This window comes from Podarcis tiliguerta (genome assembly GCF_965153285.1).
Source record: "Podarcis tiliguerta genome assembly, chromosome: 1".
Classification (NCBI taxonomy): Eukaryota; Metazoa; Chordata; class Lepidosauria; order Squamata; family Lacertidae; genus Podarcis; species Podarcis tiliguerta.
This window is the reverse complement of record NC_139534.1, coordinates 90,284,206-90,297,993: the sequence shown is the minus strand read 5'-3', so window position 1 is coordinate 90,297,993 and position 13,788 is coordinate 90,284,206. Positions and strand designations below refer to the sequence as shown.

At 44.4% G+C, this 13,788-nt stretch overlaps 1 protein-coding gene across 2 annotated transcripts in view; it reads left to right on the top strand.

Moving 5' to 3' along the window:
• The window catches only part of DPF3 (double PHD fingers 3), a 183,791-nt gene that overhangs the window by 79,989 nt on the left and 90,014 nt on the right, over positions 1–13,788 (top strand). For both annotated transcript variants that reach the window (XR_014501965.1, XM_083398927.1), the window contains exons 2-3: positions 2,648–2,808; positions 13,528–13,635. Coding sequence is in view for 1 of the 2 variants with exons in the window: in XM_083398927.1 (XP_083255053.1) it covers positions 2,648–2,808; positions 13,528–13,635 (269 nt within the window). In the remaining variant the exon portion in view is untranslated. The remainder of the gene's footprint in view (positions 1–2,647; positions 2,809–13,527; positions 13,636–13,788) is intronic.

Genomic DNA, 13,788 nt, shown 5'->3' with positions numbered 1-13,788 from the left:
CATATGTTGCTATGCGGCTGACTACTGGAGGAGGAGGACCACACAGTTCAGCATGGGAACATGGACTCACCCAGACATGGCTATATATGCAATTGCCAAATTTCCCCCAAGCCTCACACTCCACACTCTTTTCCTTGGACCAAACTTCTTCATATTATCACAGACCCTCCATGTGTCCGTGTTTTCCAGGGGCAGTCCCGGATTTACGGAAGCTGTCCTGGTTTTTGATTGGGTCCCGGAATGTCCCTCTTTTCTTTGGGACATGCTTATTTTCATTGGAGAAATGTTGTAGTAGGGTGTCCTCTAGGAGACTCTGTGAATGGAAGTAATGTTTTATTATGTTCTAACATACAGTGGTACCTCGGGTTAAGTACTTAATTTGTTCCAGAGGTCCGTTCTTAACCTGAAACTGTTCTTAATCTGAAGCACCACTTTAGCTAATGGGGCCTCCTGCTGTCGCTGCACCGCCAGAGCACGATAGTTCTTAACCTGAGGTAATATTTCTGGGTCAGTGGAGTCTGTAACCTGAAGCGTATGTAACCTGAAGCGTATGTAACCCGAGGTATCACTGTTTGTTGGAAGTCACCCAGAGTGGCTGGGGCAACCCAGTCAGATGGTTGGGGTATAAATAATAAAAATGTTGTTGTTGTTGTTGTTGTTGTTGTTGTTATGGAATAGAACATCACTGTTTTCATCGGAGACATGTTGGAGGGCATGCTATCACCTCCACCTCCCCAGTTCATCTGTCTCACTCTCTCTCTCGTTCCACCTCTCAACCTTCCTGCTATCTAGCTGCTCAGTCTGTCAGTTTTCTTGGCAGTGGGAAGCATGGTGTGTGTATGTGTGTGTGTGGTGCAGGGGGGGGTACGTATGTCCAGTCCAGTGGTTGCTTAGCAACCAGGATATGCCCCCACACCCTGTCCCGTTCTCTTAAGCTTCATTGGTGAGGAAGGCAAAGGGAGGGTGAGGCAGTCAAGTAGATGAGAAGCGCTGAGCAGTGGTGGAGATGCCTGCTGGCTAGGATCTTTATAGCCTCCCATGGGGCTTGTAACCGCAGGATCTTGTGTCCCTTTTGGGCAGTGAATCAGAGCAGCTCAGCCCTCCTCAAAGCTGCATTCTGTCGTTCTTTTATTCCCTTCCTGTGCAGCTATTTTCCTCTCTCCCATGTTGTGCTTTATTTACTTTTTAATTATCAGAATGCTGTACAATTCATTTTTGGAGGGTGGGAGAAGAATGCTGTACAGCCCCTCTCCCTATCTAGTCGTTTAACAATTAGGCCAAAACCTCACCACAGCGCTTAACAAGGATACTAGTTCCGGTTTGAAACTGGCAAGGATGGGAAACATCCTGACTGTAACTAATAAATTGTACAAATCATCTTGTTCTCACCACACATCAATCAAAACACAACTGCCCTAAGCAGGGATGGGTTTTCCATAATCTCAGAAAAACAGACTTTGATGTGGAGATACACCCAGACCAATGCTAACTGTGTTCATTCAGAGGGAATTCCCATTGCGTTCACAATCCATGGATCAATCCATGTTTAGGATCTCAGCTAATAACTCTAGGAGAATAACTCTCTGAGACAGCCATTAGTGCAAATTACATGCTGTTTTGCTTGCCGTTTGATGCCCATTTCAGTGCGCATGAGAGCGCATTAGCAAGTATACTTGCTTCCTGTTAAACTACATAATTGCCTGTCAGGTGAAAGTTGTTACAAGAATAAGGCATAATAGTGAATCAGACATGCTGCTTTAAACTCAATTATTTTTTCATTTTAAAATTAGGACAACCTGCCTACCTTCAACTTGCATGCTTTTGAAAAACATGTGTGTTTCTCATGCTGGCTCTTGTCATAGCACGGCCTACTGTTTCTGCAACTGCAGTGTCGACCCCCAGAGTTTCTGTTAACGTTGCAGAGGTTTTTGGGTGCGTTCTCAGTTCATGTTGGAACTGAAAATCCAGTCATGTTTGAAACTGTGGGCCTCTCCAGATGTCCTTTTTCTTGTGCATTCATGGTTATTTTTGCTCATGATGGTATTGGGGCTTTTGTACATGATCTTGCTTTGGTTCCCGCTCCCACCTGCAAAAAGTTTGGGGCAGACATACTGCTTTATCAGTCCAATCAGTGCATGTGGCTTAGTTGCCTGCTGAAAGCCATAACTGTTTATACCACAAATATTGCTGGTGTTTTTTTGGTCCTGCTTCTGTTGCCCTATAGCACAAAAGTCCCTGTCCAGATGGCAATAATGTGGTAATATTGGAGACACACCACCAAACAACTAATAGAACAGAATGATGCGTGGACAGCCCAGTGTAAATCCACAACTAACGCGCTATTATTGTGTCAATGTCATGTTGCAGAGTGTACCCACAAAAAGCCACCAATCCGCTCCCTTCTTAAAAGTTAGGGCCTCACTAGCTTCCTCCCTTTGTGAATAATAGGCCTGTGAGGGGTGGGAAGGTGTGGAGAACTTCAATTAAATGTGTGCTTTCAATGCTTTTCAGTAATTTCATTATCCTGTAATTGCACTGATCTTTGCTTAACACGTTTATATGTCCCTTCCCCTCCTTGTTTTGTTTTGATCCTGGGGAAGGTGGATGTCCACTGCTTCATCCTCTGCTTCTTCCTCCTCCTCTGCAGACTTGGGGACCAGTTCTACAAAGAAGCCATTGAACACTGTCGCAGCTACAATTCCCGGCTATGTGCTGAACGCAGCGTCCGTCTTCCTTTCCTGGACTCGCAGACAGGTGTAGCTCAGAATAACTGTTACATCTGGATGGAAAAGAGGCATCGGGGACCAGGTACACATTGTTTACCAGTGGCATGGAGGACGCACAGAGTTCTGCTACCAGGAACTTTGAGAAGCCACATGCAGGAGGGCCTGCCTGAAAGGATATGCTTGGAAGGGATTCCTTTTGTTAGCTGCAGAAGATGAATAAACCCAGTGGAGACTGGTGATTATTGGGACTGGTGGGGCGGAAGGCAGGGGGCCCAACAGCTGGTGGAGCCACAGCCAATGACAGGCAGAGCCAGCTAATGCCAGGTTCCTCCATTCTCCTCCCTGTTGGGTTCTACAAATGCAAAGTTGAGACTAAGGAGGAGGAAGATGACAGGCAGGTCTACCTCCTGGACTATCTGTAACTAAGAAGGCTGGGAGGCAGGAGGGGGCTGGCTGAGGGCTGGCTGAGGTTGGTGGGGCATTGCCCCACTTCCCTTACTAGTCCAGCCTCCACTGAGGAAGCCCTAATTATTCCTTCGCCCCCATTCACTGTCACTAGAGAGGATTGCTTGACATGTTGTTTCCTTCGGATGCAGCATCATCTCAGCCCCTTTATTTCTATTGATCTTCATTGCGTAAGTGCAATGGAAAGCGAATGGGAAATGGTTTTAAGTAAGAGTTGCGAGGGAAAGGCATCCGTACCTTGTTACTGATACACTTGAGAATAATGAACCTTATTTCTCAGAAGGTAAAATGCATTAGTGGCGTGCTTGCAATTTTAAAGTGACTTTACCATTGCCCGTTTCAGAAAGGGATAGGGAGTGCCTTGTTCCCTTCTTGCACATACCATCGAAGTTTAACATGTTAATAGTAACACAAGGACCAAACTATACCTTACATACAATTCTTGATACATCCCTCCATTTTAAAAATCGAAACCAGATGTTTCGGAGTGGGAGGAAGTTGCGAGCTGCACTTGCGCAGCCTTGCAGAACTCAGCCGGCCATTGGCTCCACTTACTGCTGACTGCCGAGTCCTCAACTACTAGTTCCAGTGGGCACCAGCCACTGCTGCAGGTTCAGAAAAAGGATGGGATAGAGTCCTGGGGGACTGCACTCCATATTGAAGAAAGCTAAGGTGCCGAAGAGTAGGGCTGTAACCCAGCTTTCTTTCTCCTATACAAATTTTACTAAATAAAATTTACTACTATAATAATTTTACTAAACAGCCTCTTGCTACTTGCACTCTGAAGTGGCGCAGTCCCAGGGACCTGAATGCACAGATTGGCTCTGGGTATTGGTTTCTTCAAGTGTTACGCACTGTACTTCTGAATAGCACTGTGTCCAGTGAACAATTCTTTCCCATTCATTCTGCTCTTTAGCATATATACTTGAAATATATCCATTATCCGACGGTGTGTGTGTGTGTCATTCCTTTGTTGCATCACCTTACTTTCGTACAGTTCTCTTAATAAATGCTGTATCTCATGGAAACAGTTGAGGGTTAATTTCACACAGTACTGCACATAACTCCTTTCCTCTCTTCCCCCCTCCCCCCCGGCAACCTTTCACTTTAGCTTTGAGTTATGACTCTTCTACACTAATGAGATAAACAACATAACTCATTGCGGGTCCCGCTATTTCCTTTATAATCAAATGGTTAGAACCTTCTGTGGTTGCCCTATAAGGCACTGAATTGTGAGGCAACTCAGGAGAACAAAGAAGATAAAAAACAACAACCATGCATGTATTCTCACGTATCTGGTGCCCATGTCAAAACTGGGAAGATCCTTGCAAGAGTAAGAAATGACTGTCTTCCTCGACTTGCCTGCTAAACTTCTGTTTGCAGAAGAATTTTAAAAAGAACACTATACTTCTTTTGGGAAATTATATTGCAGTGGCTAGGCTCAACACATCCCTTTCCTGTTCCAAATTCAGTAGACTCTGCTTTTGAAGATAACACGAGGTTACTTCAGATTAACAAGATTGTGTAGTAGGACTGCTTGTTAGCATAGAGTCTCATCAATTAGGAAAGGAAAAGCAGATTTTTATGTAGGGCATTTCCCATCCCTGTTGTGCCTCTTTCTACTGTAGCTGCTAGGGGTTATCTGCCCAATCAGCTTTTTGAGTTTGAAAGCTTTATGCCTGGTTTGAAACAGGGACAGGCAATTGAGGGGTTGTTTCTCTCCCCCCCCCCTTCCATTTTTGTCTCAGGATGTTAAGTATAAGGTGTTCAGCTACAGAAACAAAACAAAAAAAGCCCACCCCACAATGCATCATTGCAGCCATGACTATTTACATTAACTGGAACAATTGCTGCTTGCCCCAAGTGGGCTGGTAAGTATGCTGGCACCCTACTTTAACATGTGCTGCATCTGCGTCCGCCCCCCCCCAAATGCCATTATTCTCCTCCTCTAGATCAATGCTTTTAAGCTGCCAGTTGCTGCTGCTGCTGTTCTGACCAGGGATCTTTTGCCTCCCCAACCTTAAAAAGACAGCCACTCTCAGTTTGAGTGACCTAATTCTTCGTTGATGGATAATGTGGTAGAAGAATGTAACTCTCCGTGGTGCAAAGCTATATAAATGGCACTTTCAAAGTGAGAAGGAGATTGCCAAATGCCCCTTATTTTAAAGACAGCCGGTCTTTTCACAAGGGATGTTGTCTTTGTTCCGGAGTGATATCCTTATAGCACTTAATATGAGCCCCTTATTTCAGGTTTTAGATGAGAAGAGAACTGAAACTGTGTCTCTGCAGTGACAGGTATTTCTGAACTTTTGATCTCACAACCCTGAAGAAGAGAGAAGAGATGGAGGGAGAAACTTTGCAATGCCTTTTTGCCCATTTCATTCCACTTCATGTGTCACTTTGAGCTAATCAAGTGGGAAAGCTCATAGTGAATGAATCAGCTGTTGGTTTCCACATCGCCTGAAACATATAAGCTTCCTCTAAAGCGTGCCTAGTGTTCCTTCAGTCACAGGTGGCACTCAGAGGCCAGTTCTAAACGAATGTTTTCCCTAGAGCTGGCAGGGGGTTGGACTCGATGGCCCGTGTGGTCTCTTCCAACTCTATGATTCTATGACTTCTCCAGCCAAGTGCCCTATGGGTGTTTTGTTGTGGCAAATGGGGTAGGACAGAGCAGTGCCAGCGCCCCACCGGATGTGTTGTAACCAGCATGTTAGCTGGGACTCATGGGAGTTGTAGTCCAAAACCTTTGGAGGGTACCAGGCTGGGGCAAGTATGAGTATGAGCTTCCATTCATCTCTGGAATGAGCCACTGTTGCCACTATCAACATTTTCTTAGTATTTAATAAAACAAGTAGGTCATATGGAACAAAAGCAGGGTAAATTAACTTATATTTTAAAAGTGGCTGCCTTGACATTACTTGTGACCCTGTAGTTGTCAGATTGAATAAAGGACTGGATTCCTCTGTCTTATTCTGCAGGAGGAAGGTATGTAGGGAATGTCATTTCCCCATATCTATCACAGTAGTATGAAGAGTTCCACTCTCTGAAGATGCCATTAAGGGTACAGTGGTGCCTTGGTTCCCAAACGGCTTGGCTCCCGAACAAATCGGCTCCTGAACATCGCAAACCAGTTTGCGAACTTTTTTTGGAAGCCGAATGTGCAACGTGGCTTCCGTTGGAAGCTCCTGCAGCCAATCGGCAGCCGCGGTTTCGTTTTTGAATGGTTTCATGAGTCGAACGGACTCCGGGAATGAATCCAGTTCAAGAACCAAGGTACCACTGTATACCTACACAAAAATATTTTTGCAGAATCTATTATAGACATGCATACAGTGTTACCTTGGTTTAAGAACAGTCCTGTTTAAGAACGATTCAGTTGGTAAACTCTGCAAAACCGGAAATAGTATCCCAGTTTGAGAACTTGACCTCGGTCTAAGAACGGAATCCGAATGGTGAAAGGACACCAGTGGCAGGAGGCCTCATTAGGGAAGCGTGCCTCAGTTTAAGAAAGGTTTCGGTTTAAGAAGGGACTTCCGGAACGGATTAAGTTCATAAACCGAGGCACCACTGTACTGTGAAAAATTGGTGGATCTGACTTGGTGCTGTGTGCTGGATCATGTTCCTCTTTGTCCCTGTTAACATCTCACCTTTTCTATATATTAAGAGGTACTGCGACCATGTTTTCAATGAGATGGTGAGCTTGTTTCTGGCCTGTACCACTTCAGGCTGCAAGTGCTGGCTTACGTGGCTGAATACTCTTCCAAACACACAAATAAAAACCACTGCCCATCAAAAACTAGATTCAAAGATGAGCCTTGGCTACATGCTAGTTTTCTAAGTTATATATAAATATATATATATTTAAAAATTGTCTGGGGAGCTCTTAGTAATGTGGTCACCTAGTTGCAGTGTAAAGCGGTGCAGGTCTTAAATTTATCAGCCCAGTGGTAAAACTTGGTGTGACATTGCATTGTAGCTGCCATTTGCCCCACTGGGGTAAATGCATAGATATCACATGGATTCTGGTAAGTGTCCACCCCCACTCTACAAATACCCAAGAGGGAGGGTGAATTTACTTGGAAGGAAGCACAGTGGGGAGGTTCTGCTGCTTGATCAGAACTTCTGGATCACTTTTGGTTGGTTCCTGAAAAAAGGCTTGAGTTTCCTCCAAAGTCTCACATGCAAGTCTGTACACTACTGCTCTCCCAGTCAAGCACAGCATCATCTAATGGTGCATCTAGGTGGCAAGTGCATTCTTCCCTTGCTCCTTCTTTGCCACAGCGGGTTGTTGAGTCATTCAGCTATGAATTTATAGAAACTCCCCAGGGGAATGGTAGGGGTTTCTCTCTCGCCCGCAAACACCACTGAACTCAATTTAGGAATATAGTTGTGATGAAGAAACAACATTTGTAATCCCTGCAATTAAAGTAGTCTGGAAGAGCCCTAGGACTTAATGCCGATTAAAATAGCATAGCATTCTTGAGCTCTCTTTTCATACAATTTTTAGATGATATAAAGTGGGATTCCCCCCTCCCCCCTCAACAGACTTCATGCTTATGGGCTTAAGTGAATATTCTCAAAGCTGTGATAGGGCCCTTCAGAAGTCATAGCAAAAAGGCGAGTCCTTGCATTTCCTCTGTGGGTTGACCACATATTTTCTGTAGAGTCTGAATGTCTTCTGTAACTATGTGGTAAACATACCAAGCGAACATAGTCAACTGTGGTTCTCCAGTTTTTGTTTTTAAACCATGTCCACAAAACATTATAGAAGGGGCCCATGGTTGAATAATTATAATGTGTCGTGTTGCTGGCAAGGAGCATATGAACTGGGCCAGTTACTGACTATTGTCCCAATAACACAAGGAAATTTGTGACAAAGCACAGGTTGATAAATATGGGGCAGAACTCCTAGCAGCTTAGTTCCCACCCACCAGATGGGAGCGCAGGATGCCTCTGACTGTGGACCTGAAGACCATGTTCTGCAACCACTTCTCTTCCTAGTATTCAAGGGAAACCAGTGTAGTTCAGTTCACCGCAGCCCATTTCCTTTCTTATAGAAATGTTCTTAAATATTTTTTTTAAGCCTGTGCAGACCAGAGAGGACATACAGTTGGTGGAGTTCCTCACCTTTGAAGAATCCCCAGATGGAGAACAAAATATTTTTTTATTCTTCTTATGATTTATTAAATAGCCTCCTTACCCTAGGGTAGAAGTTTAAAGCTCACTTGCAGCAGCTTGATACAGTTGATTCCAGAGAGGTTGCCATTTCTAACCTGTTTGTGAATCACTCCAGAGTTTGTCAGCCTTGAGAGGAGGAAGGGTGGGCCAGCCTAATTGCATGCAAAGATCTCTTGTCAGGAAGTGTGGATGCTTCAGAATGAAAGCTACAGTTAGATTTGCAAAATTTGACACCCCTGTCTCCATTTGCTTATGGTGAACTTGAGAGAGAGAGAGAGAGAGAGAGAGAGAGAGATTTATTGAGGGTTAAAAAAATCATTACGCTCGTTATCATTGTCCATATTGGAAAATACATATTTCTTTAGAAACTTGCCAATAGTTCCATTTGTTTTACTTGGTTCCCATATCTGGGTCATTCTTTCACATTGCAGCTATTTAGCATGGTCACATTAATTGTGAATCACCACCGGCAGCGTCTAACATGCTGAAATAATCTCCACAATATTTTATGTGTGTTTTTGCGACTATTTCACATATAGCAATCTTGACAGCCATGCTATCTAATATTCACAGCCTGCAGCAGCTTGATGATGGTGGGGAGATCACCACAGAGTTGTGTGCAGGTGTGTGTGGTGAACCTCTCTCAATAAATTTGATTCTTCATGGTGGCATCGTTTAGCACTAACTTCTCCTCAGAGAATGGAACGGGATTTTGTTTTTAAAGCAAAGTTAGCCAGTACAGTCAAATCTTATTCAGTGGTGGGCTGTATATGCATGTGTGGTGGCTATGCCCAGTTAGGAAATCGTTCTGAGATAATAGAATCTAATATTCCCACAGAAACTCTTGTATGAGTTTCTGTTATATAGCCTAATGTTCTAGGAAAGTACCAGGATCTTAAATGCCATGAAAAAACCAATTTCTTTCTCACTAACGGCAGCAAAACTAAGAGCCTAGTCCTATGCTTTACTGAGCAGCTATGATCATCCCCCAGTGATTTCAGAGCCCAGGCAGGTTCATATGGGACAATACGGTTCTTCAGATCACCTGGACCTAAGCCATATAGGGCTTTATAGGTGATATTTATTTATTTATTTAATTTATATACCACCCTTCATGGAACACGGGTGGCCCTGTGGGTTAAACCACAGAGCCTAGGACTTGCCGATCAGAAGGTTGGCGGTTCGAATCCCCGTGACGGGGTGAGCTCCCGTTGCTCAGTCCCTGCTCCTGCCAACCCAACAGTTCGAAAGCATGAAGTGCAAGTAGATAAATAGGTACCACTCCAGCGGGAAGGTAAGCAGCGTTTCTGTGCGCTGCTCTGGTTCTCCAGAAGCGGCTTAGTCATGCTGGCCACATGACCCGGAAGCTGTACGTCGGCTCCCTCGGCCAATAAAGCAAGATGAGCGCTGCAACCCCAGAGTCGGCCACGACTGGACCTAATGGTCAGGGGTCCCTTTACCTTACACCACCCTTCATCTGAGGATCACAGGGTGGTTTATACAGGGTGATTTTCAGAATAAAAACAAAAAAAGTAACACAACAACAAACAAAACAGCAACCCCTCTCCTAGTTTAAAAAGCCATAGGTTGTTTAATTAGCCAAAGGCCAGAGAGGTAATGAAGGTGCCAGGTGAGCATCCCTGGGGAGAGATTTCCACAAATGGGAAATGAGCATCTCACTGCAGGAAAAAGGCCCTTTCTTGTGTTGCCACCTTCTGGACCTCTCATGGAGGAGGCACACGAAGAAGAGCCTCAGATGGTGATCACAGGTCTGGGTTGGTTCATATGGGGAGAGGCAGTCTTTGAGGTATTGTGGTCCTGAGTCATTTACAGCTTTATAGGTCAAAACTAGCACTTTGAATAGGGCCTGGAAAGTAATGGGCAGCCAGTGCAGTCAGGCCAGGATCGGTGTTATATGCTCAAACCATCTTGCCAAATTCTGCACCTGCTGAAGTTTCTGATCCATCTTCAGAGGCGGCCCTATGTCCAACACATTGCAGTAAACTAACCTAGAGGTTACCAGAGCATAGATAACAGAAGTTAGGCTATCCTTGTCCAGATAGGGGTGCAGCTGGGCCACCAGCCAAAGCTGATGGAAGGCAACTGCACACTACAGAGGACACCTGAGCCTCAGGTGACAGCAAAGGATCCTGATGTACCCTAAGCTGCATACCCGCTCCTTCAGAGGGAGTATAACCCCATCAACAGCAGGCAATCTCCCATCCATCCTGTTTAGGGAATCACCCACTAACAGTTCTTCAGTCTTATCTGGATCAAGCACTTTGAATTGTGCTCGGAAACAGCCAACGTTGTAGCAAGATTTATTATACAGGTTATTTCCAAGCTAAATTCAACATTCTGCTGCTAAAATATAAATCCTATGTGGTTTTGACCTGAGATGCCATGTAGGAATGGGAGAGAAATTTGTGTGGCCTGCATTTTAAAGCAAATCAACCTGAGCCCCCTCCTCACAGTCGGAGTTGAGTTGGGTAAAGACTCCAGAGACAACATTTTTAGAACCAGGAAAATTTGCTTGACACTACAGGATTACTTCCTGCCAACCTAGCAGTTCAAAAGCACGTCAAAGTGCAAGTAGATAAATAGGTACCGCTCCAGCGGGAAGGTAAACGGTGTTTCCATGCGCTGCTCTGGTTCGCCAGAAGCGGCTTAGTCATGCTGGCCACATGACCTGGAAGCTGTCTGCAGACAAATACCGGCTCCCTTGGCCTATAGAGTGAGATGAGCGCGCAATCCCAGAGTCGGTCACGACTGGACCTAATGGTCAGGGGTCCCTTTACCTTTACAGCATTACTATTTGCATGCCAGGAAAATAGCTTTCCAACCCCCTGCCCCCAGCCTCTTAAATATTTTAAGTTGGAAATATTTTAATGTGTTGATCCGGTAAAGTCTGCCCTGAAATCTTTATTGTGAAAGGTACTATCAAAACCCATAGTGGTTCGTTCCGCTCCTCCTTTCTGAAATGATACCCGAAGGTAGGATGCAAGCAAAGGTTGCCTTCAGGCCAAAAGAGCTGCTTCCTCTTGCTTAATTATAAATTTAGCCCTGTGTGGGTCACCCGACAGAGACAGATCTAAGAACTAACTCCTGCAAAAAGAAAGAAAGGAAAACCAGAAAATCCCGCCAGTACCAGCTCTGTCCTTTCATCTACTGCTGGGACTATGACCCCCAAGAGCATCGACCATATTATCAAAGCCACATTCACTAGAGCATTCTTCAGTGCCTGTCAGCGATGCTCCTGTGGCACGCCCATGAGCCAGGCAGTTCACCCTCTAAGTGAGAAAATGAATGGACATGAATAATAGGGTATTAGAAATGGAAATGTCCAAGTGGAGCACTTTTCAGGCTCCCCGGGGGTTCTGTCTCTGACCTTAAGATTGCCATGCTTAAACAGAAAGGCTTAGAAGAGAATTAGACTGAGAAGGTGCCCAATTAGAGTGGGCTTACAATTTTGCTACTGTATCTCTTGGTCTAAATAAGGGCTATAAAAAGTAATTGTCCCCCACGTGATAGCTGCTTTTGTGCTTTGATGTTTCAGCAAACGCAGAACCCTGCTAGGTTCCATGCTTTTTGGGGGAAATCGTTAAATCTTACCTTGTTAACCTAGTTTTTGCTCCCATACACCTCCACCCATGTGTACTTATCGGCTCTTGCAGTCTTTTACCTATTGCAGCTCATGCTACAATTAACAGGTTCTTCTTCAATGCCCTGCAGGACTCATTTGTCTTTTGTACTGGCCAAAAGCAGAAGAACATAAAGTCTAGACTATGTTATAATACTATATTATGTCTCTTCATTGATTTATTTTAAATGCCATATTTTTTTCTTGCCACCCCAATTTTGTGAACTGTTTGTCACACTGTTGCTACTACTGTATTGTTAGTATACAGCGTTCTAGATCAGTACACAAGGTTAGTTTGCTAAAAGGCTACCTTTTTACATATTACCATTTTCTCTTGGTTGTTATGAATTTCTAATACCTATTGGGCATACTTGCAGCAAACTAACCGATTTTCAATGCGCAGTCTACAAACTTGTCGGGATTCTTTTTTTGAGTTGTCATGCTGTAACTCTGGATTCTGCAAAATGCAGCAACAAACTCGTTTCTCCTGCAGAGGAAAACAAAACCTAAGCCGTGTCTGCATTAAACTTCAGAAATTCACATCCGTGTGCCCATCTTGACATCATGCGCCCCAGGCAAGCCTCCTCTGGTGCCACTTAGCATGTCGCAACTGCTGCTTGCCAATGTTCTCCCAAGTAAATCTTACAGTAAGAAGACTGTCCTCTCATGCCTACTCAGAGATAAACTCTGCTAGCTTTCTTTAGCAAGCTTAGACTTTGTTCACACTCCCATTCGCTGTACACTCACTGCTTTTCCAGTGCTGGGTTTTTAATCAGTGTTCACAAGGCGTTATCCAAAATGCATATGTATGCTGTACATTGTTATAAAATACTACTGTTTGATGCATTGTTTATCAAAGCAACTTCACATCAGTTGCAGTCCTTAAGCTGTCCGTAATTCATCTCTAGCCAAGGTGTGAGCACCTTTGTGTAGAGTAAAGACATCTCTGCCTATCAATGTTCCCTGGTGTGTACACACACACAAAAACAAATCAAACACTAAGGAAGGTATGTTGATGTGAACAGGTGGCGGGGCAGGGGGAGCTGTGAAACACACCAGGGGGGGAAATCACTACACTCCAAGGCAGTAATGTGAACATACCCTGTGTCTACATGAGATTTGCATCCAAATGTGCATGTTGTAAATCAACCTGCTATGAGCTGTTCTGGATTCATACCATTGTGCAGCTGAGTGGTGTTAGGGATGCTGTGGACCCATCGCTAGCATGATTAATATGCCGCATGATTTTGGGACCACTCCTGGTGTTGGGGCATCTAGCATTACACTTGCTACATCCAGTGACATCCAGCTATGGAAAGATGCTAAGGAGTTTTGCAAGGCTCTAGTTGGCTATCATTTTGAAGAGGTGCTAAAAACCCTTCAAAGACAAGATGTAATGAAGTATAATTCCAGAGGTGAAGAAACGTTGAGATTCTAGCAAGGCTACTGATGATTTGACAGTGAAACAAAATTGTGTGTGTGTTTTAATTGTTGTTTTCGTTTCCTTCTAACCCTCAGGATTAGCACCAGGTCAGCTCTATACGTATCCTGCTCGTTGTTGGCGCAAAAAGAGACGTTTGCATCCTCCTGAAGACTCCAGGCTGAAGTTACTGGAGATTAAACCTGGTAAGTACTCCTCTCGATGTAACTTCATGACTCTGGCAGGCACAACCTCATGGCTTTTGAACTTTCCTTTCTGTCTTTTCCTCTCTCCTGTTTGCAAGCAGAGAATTTTGCTAAAATCCATTGTGTTTTTTAAAAGGAGACACCCATTCATTC